The 13912-nt window shown below is 40.7% G+C and overlaps 1 protein-coding gene across 1 annotated transcript in view; it reads right to left on the bottom strand.

The window, feature by feature from the left end:
• Positions 1-4079: 4079 nt before the first annotated feature.
• Positions 4080-13912, bottom strand: part of LOC131960428 (fibulin-1-like) — a 33345-nt gene continuing 23512 nt past the window's right edge. The window contains exons 11-17 of the mRNA XM_059325657.1: positions 13754-13879; positions 12331-12450; positions 11678-11809; positions 11455-11578; positions 6853-6995; positions 5659-5799; positions 4080-5530 (exon numbers count right to left, since the gene is read on the bottom strand). Of these exons, the coding sequence (XP_059181640.1) occupies positions 5391-5530; positions 5659-5799; positions 6853-6995; positions 11455-11578; positions 11678-11809; positions 12331-12450; positions 13754-13879 (926 nt within the window). The 3' untranslated portion in view covers positions 4080-5390. The remainder of the gene's footprint in view (positions 5531-5658; positions 5800-6852; positions 6996-11454; positions 11579-11677; positions 11810-12330; positions 12451-13753; positions 13880-13912) is intronic.

The following is a 13912-nucleotide window of genomic DNA, read 5'->3' on the forward strand; positions in this document are numbered from 1 at the left end:
GCTGTGGCCTTATTTTTACAAAAAACCTCCGCGAGGTGGTGATAACAGCTTGGTACTGTGGTCAGGTCGATGGTCTCTGGGTCTATGGCAGAGTTAACAGAAACATTGTTCAGAGTGAGAATTTCATTCTGGGGCCGGCAACAGATTTTACAACCCTCCCCCCACCCAATAATGTCCCCGGTCTGCCAATCAATGCGCGGGTTGTGGCGCACCAGCCACGGGAGCCCGAGGATGAGAGAGTGCTGAGGTGAGTTAATCAGGTAAAGTCTAATGTGCTCCTCATGATCAGCGATGTGAATGTGTACTGGTTCAGAAATATGTGTAATGTCAAATAGTGCGCGCCCGTTGAGCGCGCTCGCCTTAATAGGCTTACTCAGCGGCTCTACCTGGAGCCCCAGTCTCTGAGCAAACCCCCAGTCAATCAAGCTCCCATCCGCCCCCGAGTCAATCAAAACACCCTGCTCAATGTCCTTGCCAAGGTGCGTAATCGTTACGGTTGTTAACTTTCGTGGGATGGGGGTGACGGCTGTGAAATGACTCACCACCAAGGTCGCTTTCACGGGGCAGGCGGCGATGAGGTGGCCCTGTGTGCCACAGTAAAAGCACCTGCCTTCCTGGGATCGCCGCTGCCGCTCCTCCCGAGAAAGCCGGGACCTTCCCAGCTGCATAGGTTCCCCCTCCAGCTCAGCAGAAGGGCGAGGAAGTGGCTCGGGAGGAGATCGACGTAGCGCCGTGCGCCAAGGAGCCGCGGAGGGATCTGGCATAGCGGCTGGCACCAACCTGGACCCGCGCCGCTGCTTCCTCTCCTGCAGCCGGTTATCCGTGCGGACGGCGAGAGCGATGAGGGAGTCGAGGTCCGGAGGAAGGTCCAGCGGAACCAGAAGATCCTGGATAGGATCTGCGAGCCCTTTCAAAAAAAACGTCGTACAAGGCAGCGGCGTTCCACCCGCTCTCCGTAGCCAGGGTGCGGAAGCGGATGGCATAATCACAAACTGAATCAGCTCCCTGCTTCAGCCTGCAGAGTTCCCGAGCCCTCTCTCGATCTGTCGCCACCGGGTCAAAGACGAGTCTGAGAGCTTCGGTGAATCTCTTATGTGACGTACACACCTCGGAGTCTCTGGCCCACTCCGCGGTGGCCCACGCCCGGGCCCTCCCCGTGAGGTGAGACATCATGAAGGCAACTCTGGATCTCTCCGTGGGAAAATCATGGGGTGAGTGTTCATAATGCATTTCGCATTCTGTGATGAAGGACCTACTTAGTCCGAGGTCCCCCGAGTATCGCTCCGGAGGAGCCAGCCTGGTGCATGCGCCAAAGCGCGTAGATGAGGGAGAGGGCTCCGGAGACGCTGCGGGCGGTTCAGGCGCTGCTGTCGGGTTCTTGGCGAGGATGAGGAGAAGCTGCTCCACCTGGGAGCCGAGGAGACCCACCTTGGACATCACGGTGGCCTTAAACTCCTCTTGGCTGAACGCGAGTCCTCTGAGTCCTTGGCCAAGGCTGGCCACCTGCTCCTCCTGCTGCGTGAGTTTGGACGCCTGGGAGCGCCGCGCTCAGCTGGTCCTGCTCTGCCGAGTCCATGCTGGCCAGTGTGTACTGACACGGGGGGGAAACCCAGGAATAGGACTCGGATGCAGAGTAGTTGAGAAAAAACAAGGTCTTTATTGTGTCCAAGAATAACGGAGCTACAGGTAACAAAAGGCGCCTCTAAAAACGAGGGAGTTACTAAGAAAAATACCAAAACTAAACTGAGGAGATCTCTAGGCAAAAAGGGGCAAAAGGCCAACAAAAAATCACTCTTAACGAGGGCTAAGGAAAAATAACAATTTCACAAGACTATGACTGTGGCAATACTGTGGTTCAGAGCTAGTGGTGCGGACAAAAGACATGACACACTGGCACAGGACAAAGGGGAGACACAGACTATAAGCACATGAGGGTAATGGGGAACAGGTGGACACAATCAGGGAATCAGGGAAGACAATCAGACTGGAGACACATGAGGAAGGGCAAGTGACCTGAAACGAGAGGAGAGTTACTTTTCAAAATAAAACAGGAATTGACAAGACAGAGACAGGACAAAAACGCAACTTGACAAAACACTCACCGCGGTGTGACAGTATGAGACTCACAACAACTGTGAAAAGGGATAAAACAATCATAAAATGACACAAAATGAATTCAAAGAAAGACAAAGCAACTACAAAAAGACTTACTATAGGGACACAAAATTACCCCAAAAGAAGGTAAAACAACCACAAAACGAAACAAAATTACTACTAAGAGACAAAAAGCTACTAAGAGACTTTAAATGGCTAAGGAGACACAAAATGACTACAAAAAGATCAAAACCATTACAACGTAACACTAAACAACTACAAAGACACACAAGATGACCACAAAAAAAAAATCTGTGAGTTTTTTTTATGTAACTGACAACAACCATGGCCATTTAAAACCAAATAAAAATTGCCAATCGCAAAACTATGGCCTTACAATGATTTTATGACCAATAAATTAGGGAAAATTTAACAAACATATTGAAACCAATAAAAAACACTCCCCCATCAAGGATCAACCAATCTTCACTGATATGGTTTAATCAGGTGATTCTGACGACATGTTCACACCTGCATCATTTAACACATGCATATAATCACAAGCAAATATTAAATGCACTTGGTTAACATGACCACAGAGGCGGCACACATACTAAGACCTTGCTGGAAATCCATCTTGTCTTACTCTCTAGTTGACTGAAGTCTCTGAAGGCTAATGGAAATTGGAAATAATGGAAACATCAGGATGCAGGGACCCACAAAGCACAGGCACAGGGGTCCGAATTGTCAGGGGCCCCTGTGGCCTTCCTCTGCAAAATGTTACTCAAAGAGATAGACACCAACCACTAAGAGATGCAAAATGACTACAAAGAAACACAAAAGGACTATAAAAAGGGACAGAAAAATACAGTGCAAAACAACGATGAAGAGATGAAAAACAGTTCCAAAGACACACAAAGAGACTCACAATGACCATATAAAAGAGCAAAACAACCACAAGGAGACACAAAATACACACACAAAAATACAAAATGATGCAAAAGAGCCACAGGCAAAAGAAATAAGTGGCACTGACAAAAAACTTCGAAGATACAAAACAATCACAAAGACACACAAAGCCACAGAAGGATGTGTAACAACAACAAAGAAACTAAAACAACAAAAAAGGAGGGTGAACAAATAAAACAATCTGTCTTTCTCCTATGTAGTAAAGGCCAATTGTTTCATAATACATCTAGGAAAACAGTACCACATTACAATAAGGCATAACTGATATCTAACAACTCTTCAGTCACGTTTTGCACATGTCTTACAGTGTTTTAGAAATCAATTTAACTTCACTTTGCTTATGCCAATGACTATATCCACCCTGTGTATAAAATAAGCTATTGGGAGTGTTATTCTGGCAAGTGGTCAGCTCCCAGTGCATGTATTTTCCAATAATTTCTGAGATATAAATTCTGTATGGGCTGTAACCTGCAGCTGCACTCACATCTGTATTTGTGTAAAGCAATATTTAAATGTCAGATGATCAATTCATTAATCTCTGACAAGTTGTGGGACAATTGCTGCAGCTGGAACAACCAAGCCACAGGACAGGCCTTCGGGATTTCCATGTGGAGTAGCAAATTTTAGATTACAGGATTTGCGTTGGTTTGGTTGTCCCCTGTGTTTTCACTGGCCAGGCGCAGCACAGCAGTTGTGAAAGGCAGATCAATGTGGAAGAGAGTTGATTATGGATGGTGAGAAATATGCACCAAGCAATTTGTCAGCTAAAGGTCCAAACATTCCCAGTGAAGGATTCCCATTATTAATCCTCCTCAGTGAAATAACTGGAAATATCCTCACAAACTGGAAGTGGTATGGTATGATGGGGAATCTGAAGAGTTGAGTTACAGGAAAAACAGGACATCCTATCAGATTGTAGTTATTCTGGAAACCTCAGTTATGCTAACTAGAGGACGGTTGGTTTAGTCTGCAGTGGTAAAAGGATCAAGCTATTTTCAGTAAAAAATCATGAACAATTAACCGCACGGAGTCTTTATTATTCACAGATGGTTGCATGGTCTGATGGTACAAAACACATTGTTGAAAGCAAGTCCAGGAATGAAAGTTTTTATTATCAAATGAAGCATATCACATCTGGTGTTTCAAAACAGACGAAATGGAGTCAGACAAAGTCAGAATTCAAGTTAAACATGATAGACAGTGGTGAAGGAGACGTGAGGGCCCTCTATTACATTATTTTATTCCACTCTTTTAAAAAGCATGTCACTTTTTACACATGTAGAATAGAGGTTTCGTTAGAAATTAGTCTATTTTACTGCATGAAGAATAACTTTTTAACCATGTTTTCAACGCATGCATTTTTACAGTGTTAGTCGGTTTGTTTGTTGAATTGTCTCAGCAACTATCTGATAAAAAAATAGATTGATCAAATAAACTAGATCACACATGATGTTTCCAAACAACTCCTTTATATCTAATGCCACCTTGAGGCCAAATGTAATTGTTTTTGTCCAAGACTTTGGTTTATGACCAAACATGAATACATTTCCCATCCGCCACAGCTGTACTTGTGTTTAGTGCTAAGTGGCAAATATAACAGACAGACTTAACTGAAAGGGTCAACATGGCAGGATACCTGTAAGACATGCCAGCATGCTGAAATTAGCCAAAGTTTCCACTCGTTTTGAGCAGAAACTGTAATCAAGGATGTGTCATCATAACAGGGCATTGCACCATGCATAATGGAAGTTAATAGTAGTAGCATGTTTGGTGATTGCATTGATTACCTGCGATCCAATTTCCGATATTTGTTTGGACCAACTATTAATGATAAGAAGACATAAAAGACTAATGCATGCAAGCCTCCATCCTGTTTTCCCAACCTGTATAATATGACATGCACACTCCAGATCAAGGAAAACATGATTTTTTTTGGGTCCAGCTGGAAACCAACTTTTCGGGATACTGAACCAATTTATTTTTGGTCGAAATGCTCAGAATGGTTCAAAATTATGTGCACAAACCAGAACGTAATCTGTTCCATGTTGGTGGAAAAGGGGTAACAGAGCTAATAGCATGGCTGTAGACTGTTGGTCCAGGTATGTATTGTGTTGAAATTGCAAAGAACTATTGTAAACTAATGACCTGGATGGGTTGCAAACTGCTTCTGTCAAATGAACCAAATCCAATGATTTATCATATCTTGCATGCAACTGCATTAACACTTGAGGTCTTTTTTACATGTTGTGACACCTCCAGATATTCAGAATGAAATTTGCCAAGTTATGTGTTGTATTGCTAATGAATTATTCGTTTCTCAGCTGATCTCAGAACCAGAACTGAGAGATGAAGACATGGATGACGACAATGTTGGAATGGGAAACGACCCCTGATTTGATATAGTTCATAGCCACCTCCAGCACAATGTCCCTGGGGCCAATGATAGGTTTCACCTGCCGAACCACACCTGAGGGACGACAAAAACTGGGATTAGTGACTGAATTCACTTTTGGGAGACTTATATGTAAATGCAATATCTTTCTATAATGTTTAATAAAGGATTTCAGAAAGAAGTACAATACTCTCTCCTCTCACCCATAATCATGCCCTGGTGGGAGCTCTTCTGGATGTCAAAAGAGAACTGGTCATCTGCAGCCAGGATGTCAAAGAAAACATCAGTGGCACCGGGTAGCGGATTGGGGTTAGCCGGCGTAACTGTCCGCAGGTAAACTATTTCTGTGGGAAGAATAGGTTTAAAATTGTTATTAGTCTGATAGAACCAAACCACAAAGTACGTTTAGTTCTTCGAGTCAGATATTTATGATATGATTAGACAATTGGTTTGTGGGTTGAAACAAGTAACTGAATCTTACGAGCTGTGGCAGGTTGGTGGGTGGAAAGTTATATTTCAATGAGCCTGCAAATAATTTTAAAATGTGCTATTACAAGCTACCGAGTTAACGCTTTCATTCCCATGTCATAGACTGCATTCACAATAACCAGATCCATGGAACTACCAGGTACTTAAGTGTCAGGGGCCAACTAAATGGGCCCTCAACATACCAAACACAAAATTAATCAAAATTATCACAAAGAAACACAATAAAAAGAGATGCTAAACAGCTGCAGAAATGCCATATGAGACTCACAACAGCTGTGAAAAGGGATAAAACAACTACAAAATGACACAAAAAGACTTACCATTGGGAAACAAAATGACTCCAAAAAAAAAAAAAACAACCACAAGACAAAACAAAATGACTCCAAAGAGACAAAAGCAACTACAAAGAGACTTCAAAATGACTATAGAGACACAAAATGACTACAAAAAGACCAAAACCATGACAACGTAACACTAAACAAATACAAAGAGACACACGATGACCACAGAGAAACAAATCTTTGAGTTTTTTTATGTGACTGACAACAACCATGGCCATTTAAAAACCAAATAGAAATTGCCAATTGCAAAACTATGGCCTTACGGTCTTATGACCAATAAATTGGGAAAAAATTGAACAAACATTGAAACCAATAAAAAACACTCAACCATGAAATATGATATGAATCAACCAAACTTCACTGATATGGTTTAATCAGGTGATTCAGACAATTACAAGATGTTCACACCTGCATCATTGGAACACATGCATGCAAAAAGCTTCTGATTTATCACTTGGCACTGGCATGTAGTTTATATCAGTTAAGCGATTTGACACTCCTTTGGTTAACGAGACCAAAGAGGCTGCACACATACTAAGACCTTGCTTTAAATCCATCTTGTCTTACCCTCTGGTTGACTGAAGTCTCTGAAGGCTGGCAGAGAGAGAGACGTGTGGGTGATAAGTTCGATGGGGTCGAGTTTGCAGCCGATGTCATTCGGTTGGCAGGCTTTAAGACAACGTACATTGACTGAACCTTCTGTTCTGGATCTGAAAAGGACAAACAGTGGTGAGATGGAAGGATGGAAGAAAATGGTAATAAAAGAGGGATTAATATATAGCTGGGGATCAGAATACACACATCTGAAGAAGAAGTGTGAAATTCTCACAATTTTAACAGCATTCATGAGTAAAAAGCTTTAACCGGAGTTTTACAGTTGAGTTGAGCAAGAAGAACCTGGCAACACCTGAATAGCCCCATAGACCTCCATGGTTAACCAAAGAACGTGTGCCTTATAAAGAGGCCAAACCCTGATTCCACAACCTAAAATCATGTTTGTGGGGTTCCCCAAAGTGAAGACAGTAGCGCTTTCAAATAAAACCTCAAATACTGCAAAAGGAGCCGAGCCATGTAATTAGCAGCAAGCAGGTGAGTCCAAGTTGTTCGGGAAACATGAGGCCAAAGCCACAGGGATGATTATTCCACAGCAGGGAAATGCCACGAAGGAAAAAGGGGATGGTAGAAAAGCATGCAAGGGTTTGTAAGAATGAATGTCATCTGATGTGATCAATGACATCATATTCACATGGTGAACTAAAGAAAAAGATCAGAATCAGCATAAATGCATTTCCAAAGAACCCCCAAAAAAACACAGATACTGTTATTATTACATACATCATTTAACTACTTTTACATATTTTAAATAATTGAATTAGAGTTTTGGAAAGAATGTGGTTATATGATCCAAAGATTTAAGAGAATAATTACCTCATATATATCATATACTTGCATCTTCAATCAGATATATATGTATTAAACCCCAAAAACCACCAGGAGGAAAGTGGAACAGTGGAAAATTAGCCTGGACTCATTTATCCAGCTGACCAAAACAGCTACTGGCCTTTGGTATCATTTACAGCAAATCAACTGATAACCACCCAATACCAACACTAAAAGCGCCATCCATCATAAGAGCTGTAATGCTGCTCCACCACTAATTGAGCCCCCATGCTGGCTGAGCCCCAGGTGCCCATAAATAAATGCCACGCTTATTTTTCCTGCTGTCCGTTAAGGCGAGGCCTGTTTGATCCTACGGTGAGGCCGCTTGGAACAGATCATAGGAAAAACTGCATTCAACATTAGGAATGACCACAGCAGGAAGCACGAGAGTGGTGGCAGAAACCATTGCCGGTGTGTGTGTTTGTGCTTAAATATTAAAGAGTGAAAAGCCATTTTTATCTGTCACTTTTTAATTTCAAATCCATAGAAAGTACACTTAAAGGGAAGCTGCCGCACAGACATGAGGTAGAACGAGCTGCCATCGATGCAAGTTAATACACATGAATAATCCTGTCATAATGTTGGAGACCCATCACAGCTAATGAGCCCCATCTAGTGGTACAATGTCCTTATATTCTTAATATCTACTGCTACATCATATGGTAGAATAAATTACAATAAAGGCATTGGGTATTTGGCCGCAAGGGATTGTTTTGAGTGAATGCATCCCTGAGACGATTTTACATACAAATGTCATTCAATCATAGTCATGGAAAAATTATTAGACCACCCTTTTTCTTCAATTTCTTCTGCCTGGTACAACTAAAGGTACATTTGTTTGGACAAATATAATGATGACAACAAAAATAGCTCATAGGAGTTTAATTTAAGAGCTGATTTTTCAGACATTTCCATGGTTTTCTTGGCAATAACCACAATCATTATCAAGAAAACCATGGAAAATGACTAGATATCAGCTCTTATATTAAACTCTTATGAGCTATTTTTGTTGGTATCATTATGTTTGTCCAAACAAATGTACCTTTAGCTGTAACAGGCATTAAAATGAACAATACATTGAAGAAAATATTAAAAATATAATTTTTACCATGATTGTAGCTGTTTTGACTTGTTGCTTTGATCATTTCAATCATTTACTGTAAAATTCATAATTTTTCAAAAAGTAAAAGTGTTAAAGTAATAGTTTTTGGTTGAAAGTTATGAGAAACATTATGATTCTCATGTCTGTATGTTAAATATGAAGCTAGTTAGCTTAGTTTAGCATAAAAACGTAAAACTAGCTAGCTTGCTTGGCTCTGCCCAAAGATAATGAAATCTGCCTTACAGCACCTATAAAGCCCACTTAGCTTCATATGTCCTTTGTTGGGGTTATGTGTTGGACTTTATCTAGTGATTTCCCAGAGCATTTGCTCGACAAAGCTAAGCTAACCTAAGCTTCCCCATTTCCAGTCTTTTTGCTAATCTAAACTAACCAGCTGCTGACTGTAGTAGCTTAATTCTTTTAGCATAGGCTACTGACATAAGACTGGTATCAATATTCTCAAATGGATGCTGAGAAGCCATAAAAATAAGAAGGTTTTTTAAAAAAAAAATAACCACCCATATTCATCATAATAGACTGCTATAGCATTATTTTAACTTTGGGTAAACTCTTTTTCCATTCCAGGATTACAGATTTGCCCTATAACTGTATCAAAATGTAGATGGAAGGCTGGAAAGCTGGAAAGAGCTGTGAGTCTTGTATACAGAAAAGGATGAATGAATAAATGTCACCAATATAATACATGAGGGGTGAGAGGGTCAAAGGGAGGGTCCTATGTTCCCAGGGTCTTATCCTCAGCTCTAGCACATAATGGGAACCTGAAAAAAATATTCCTCAGCTCTGTATACAATTAATATGACACTGATTAGGGTTTCCTTGACGGTTTATGGGAAATTTTAACTTGAAAAGTGCCCTACTTGACCAAACATAATAGAAGGGTCAATGTGACACAGAACCTTGAACAGGGGAGCATAGGACCCTGTGAACATAGGGTCCTAGAAACATAGGATCCTGGGAACATAGGATCCTGGGAACATAGGACCCTGGGAACATAGGACCCTGGGAACAAAGGTTCCTGGGAAGATAGGGTCCTAGGAACAAAGGTTCCTGGGAACATAGGGTCCTAGGAACATAGGATCCTGGGAACATAGGACCCTGGGAACATAGGACCCTGGGAACAAAGGTTCCTGGGAAGATAGGGTCCTAGGAACATAGGATCATTGGAACATAGGTTCCTGGGAACATAGGATCCTAGGAACATAGGGTCCTGGGAACATAAGATCATTTAACATAGGATCATGGGAACATAGGGTCCTGGGAACATAGGATCATGGAAACATAGGATCTTGTGAACATAGGCTCCTAGGAACATAGGATCCTGGGAACATAGGACCTTGGGAACATAGGGTTCTAGGAACATTGGATCATGGAAACATAGGATCATGGGAACATAGGGTCCTGGGAACACAGAGTCCTAGGAACATAGGGTCCTTGGAACATTGGATCCTGGGGACATAGGGTCCTGGGAAGATATGGTCCTGGGGACATACAGGTGCATCACAATAAATTAGAATATGATGGAAAAGTCCATTTCCAGTAGTCCAACTCAAATAGCCCCAACCATGTATTGAGTGATATAGATGGACATACTTTTCAGAGGCCAACATTTCCATATTATACGTGCTTTTTAAAATTGGTCTTTTGTAATATTACATTTTTTGAGACACTGAATTTTAGGTCTTCATTAAATGTAAGCCTTAATCATTATAATTAGAAGAAATTAAATAAATTAAGACATGAAATATTGTGTAATGGATCTATATAATGTGTTATTTCCACTTTTTGAATTGAATTACTGACATAAATACATTTTTCTATGATATTCTAATTTATTGAGATGCACCCGTAGATATATGTTCCAGAAGTGAGTACAAAAAAGGGATGGCCTTACAATAATACAGACTATGCATTTAAATTTCAAACTATTAATATGGAAATATTCTAGAGGGCCGGATGGGATGTTCGTGGGTAAAAAACACAGCAATCTTGGCCATGTACAGATGTGCTGTCCCGTAGCGAATCAGCCTCATCTCCACGGTCAGGAAGAAGTCCCGGGGCTCAGATAAGGTACGCTGCAGTGAAATCTCTCCTCCATGAGCATGCTGCTGCACAATGAAGTATCCTTCCTCGTCTCCGGAGACTATGTTGAGCAGCATTTTGTCTCCTGGCACGGAATTGGCGGGTCCCATCCGGAAAACATCAGCAGGGACGGGAGTGTTGGTTGGAAAGCTGATGTTGTAGAATGAGATTCTCAGCGGGAGCAAGAAACACGACGCCGGATCCTGCGTGAACTCGCAAGTTACTCGCTCGCAACGGCTGAAAGGGGAAAAAATGAAAAACTCACTGAATGAAGCGCAGAAATACAGGAGTACAGGAGGAGTAGAAAAAGAGAGAAAGGATGGGCAGGCGGAAACTGGAGAGTATGTGACCGAAAACCGCAGGCCAAAACCGAACATATCTGCATCACACGGAATTAGTGAAATAAGAGAAAAGGGGTAAAATGAGAAGGATGTGGTTTTAATTCTTAACTACAGAGGATGCTGTATCATGCTCAGCTGTGGACAATCAACCCTTTCACAACAGCTCAAGTACCCATCAGCTCTTACCCCCTTGCTGCTTCCCGGAAGTTTGGAGGACAGGTGAAGGACAGACAGCGAAATCCTCCCTGGACGTTGAAGCAGGTCTCAGAGACTGAACAGGTATGGGTCCCTACTGCACATTCATCAATGTCTGAAAACACAGCAGGAAGCAAAGGTTAGGCATTTAATAAAAATAACACATCGGTGATTCACAACTCAGTTTTAAAGACAAAGGTTTGTGTCTACTGACCTTGGCACGTGCGTCCATTGTGTGCGAGTGTGTAGCCGGTCGGTGGACAAGTACAGAAAAAACTTCCTGGGGCGTTGGAGCAGCGGTAAGAACACACATGACCTCCGGTAGGCAGCGCACACTCATCGATATCTGACAGCAGCACACAGTGAAGTTAGTTAGAAACACTCACGTGATATTATATGTAACATGTGATGCCTTCTGTGTTGATTTTTTTTTTTAGCTTAGTTTTTATTTCAAATTCAACCATTTATACAACAATATTCACAGTTATTCAAATTTCCTTTTTTTTTTTTTTACAGCTGTATCAATATATTTACAAGGATAAGCAAAATAATAATAATAAATAAATAAATAAACAAACAAACAAATAAGAAACCTGACAAGACAGATATAACTTAAAACTATCATAGGGTAAGGGAGAGAAAAGAAAAAAAAACAGATAAATAATATCAAAAGGAGGAACGAGTCGGGGTGTGTGTGTGCGCGCGCGTGTGTGTGTGTGTGTGTGTGTAAGTAGTAGATTTTTTTAGTAGTAGATTTAATCGATCTAAGGAGAAGTACAGGAATGGCAGGATTCCATATTTTCATACATTTTTCTTTCTGATGTGTTGATCTGTTGCATCAATAAGCACCATGAAATCCAACAGTACCTTCACATGTTATGCCATCAATGTCGCTCAGCTGGTAACCACGGCGACAGTAGCACTGGTAGGAGCCGTAGACATTTGCACACTCCTGGCTGCAAGGGTTGGCTTCACACTCATTGATATCTGTTAGCACACAGGCACAGATACAGACCGCAAAATGTGTCATAGATGCTCTCAAAAAGACATTTGATACTAACAACCTATTTAGTACACTATAATAGTTTGTGATTTTTTAGTATGTCCAAAACCTATACCCAAAACAGAATGCAAACACAGGACACTATAACCAGCATAAACATTCCACAAGGCAATACAACAGTGATGAGTAATGTCCTTAACCGACAATGGCAGTGACCAAGTCATAATATTATTTAAGGTTATATTTGTTAAATTTGTTGTCCTTTTTTGATTAACACTTCCATTCGTTTTCTTTTTTAAATGCTTCTCCTTTATGTGCCTGAATCCAATTTTTTATTCTGATTGTATGTAGACTAGGGGTCGACAACCTTTACAATCAAAAGAGCCATTGTTAGCCAAAAAAAAAAAAAATGTTGAAATTGAGCTGCAAACCTTATTTTGAGCCTTATAATGAAAATAAAAACAACCTACTAAGTCTAAGTTAGCCTACCAACAATACTAATAGGTCTTAATGAGCGTTTTGTAATATGAATTTTTGTCAGAATGCACCCAAGTACAAATAGAAGGCTGAAAAAGATATTGAACTAGCTAGCCTAGCGAGAGAAACACAAAACTCGAAATATAGAGGTTAAGCTACCGGGCTGGAGACTTTCATAAGCTATGGTGCAAATTTTAATTGACTGAAATGTTAAAACATTTCATTAATATTTATTTTTTTATAATTGAAGAATATGAATTGCTTTCGGCCTGCACCAATGAAAATTTTAAATATTAAAAATATGAAACACATTTTGTTTTGTATAATTTTTTTTGTTACAGTTTTGGGAGCCACTGCAGACAGCCTAAAAGAGCCGCAGGTTACCTACCCCTGATGGAGACAGACAATTTTAAATACAGATTTATAAAAAAATTTAAAAAAAAAACATTAAAAAAAACCCCACAGCAACCAAGGCAGCTCTGTAGTGCAATACACAATGATTTTGTAAAGGTGTATTTTGAAAGAAATAAACTAAACTAAAAGTCAAGAAGTTGATCAGGCTTGCTTGTAACATTAAAGCAAAGAGGCTCCCAGGAAGTTACCTAGTAATTTTGTCTCAAAAAATATATTTTTTTAATCACACAAAGGTATGTTGAAAATTAGTACACACATTGACTATGTTGTGCATAGTATGCAATTTTGGACACAACACAAGTCTATGAGACAATCTACATTCTATCATGTAGCTGATATATCATACATTGACAGCATTAAGTCTTAATTAATGAATAAAATGAAAAGTAATTTTACCTTCACAGTTTCTGGCGTCATAGGACAGTTTGAAGCCAGTGGTGCAGCTGCACTGGTAGGACCCCTCTGTGTTGTCACACTTGTGGGCGCAGAGTCGTCCGGGATAATGCCTGCACTCATTGATATCTAAAGAACACACAGGACAGACTATCAATCTGA

Source organism: Centropristis striata, chromosome 22 (assembly GCF_030273125.1).
Source record: "Centropristis striata isolate RG_2023a ecotype Rhode Island chromosome 22, C.striata_1.0, whole genome shotgun sequence".
NCBI lineage: Eukaryota > Metazoa > Chordata > Actinopteri > Perciformes > Serranidae > Centropristis > Centropristis striata.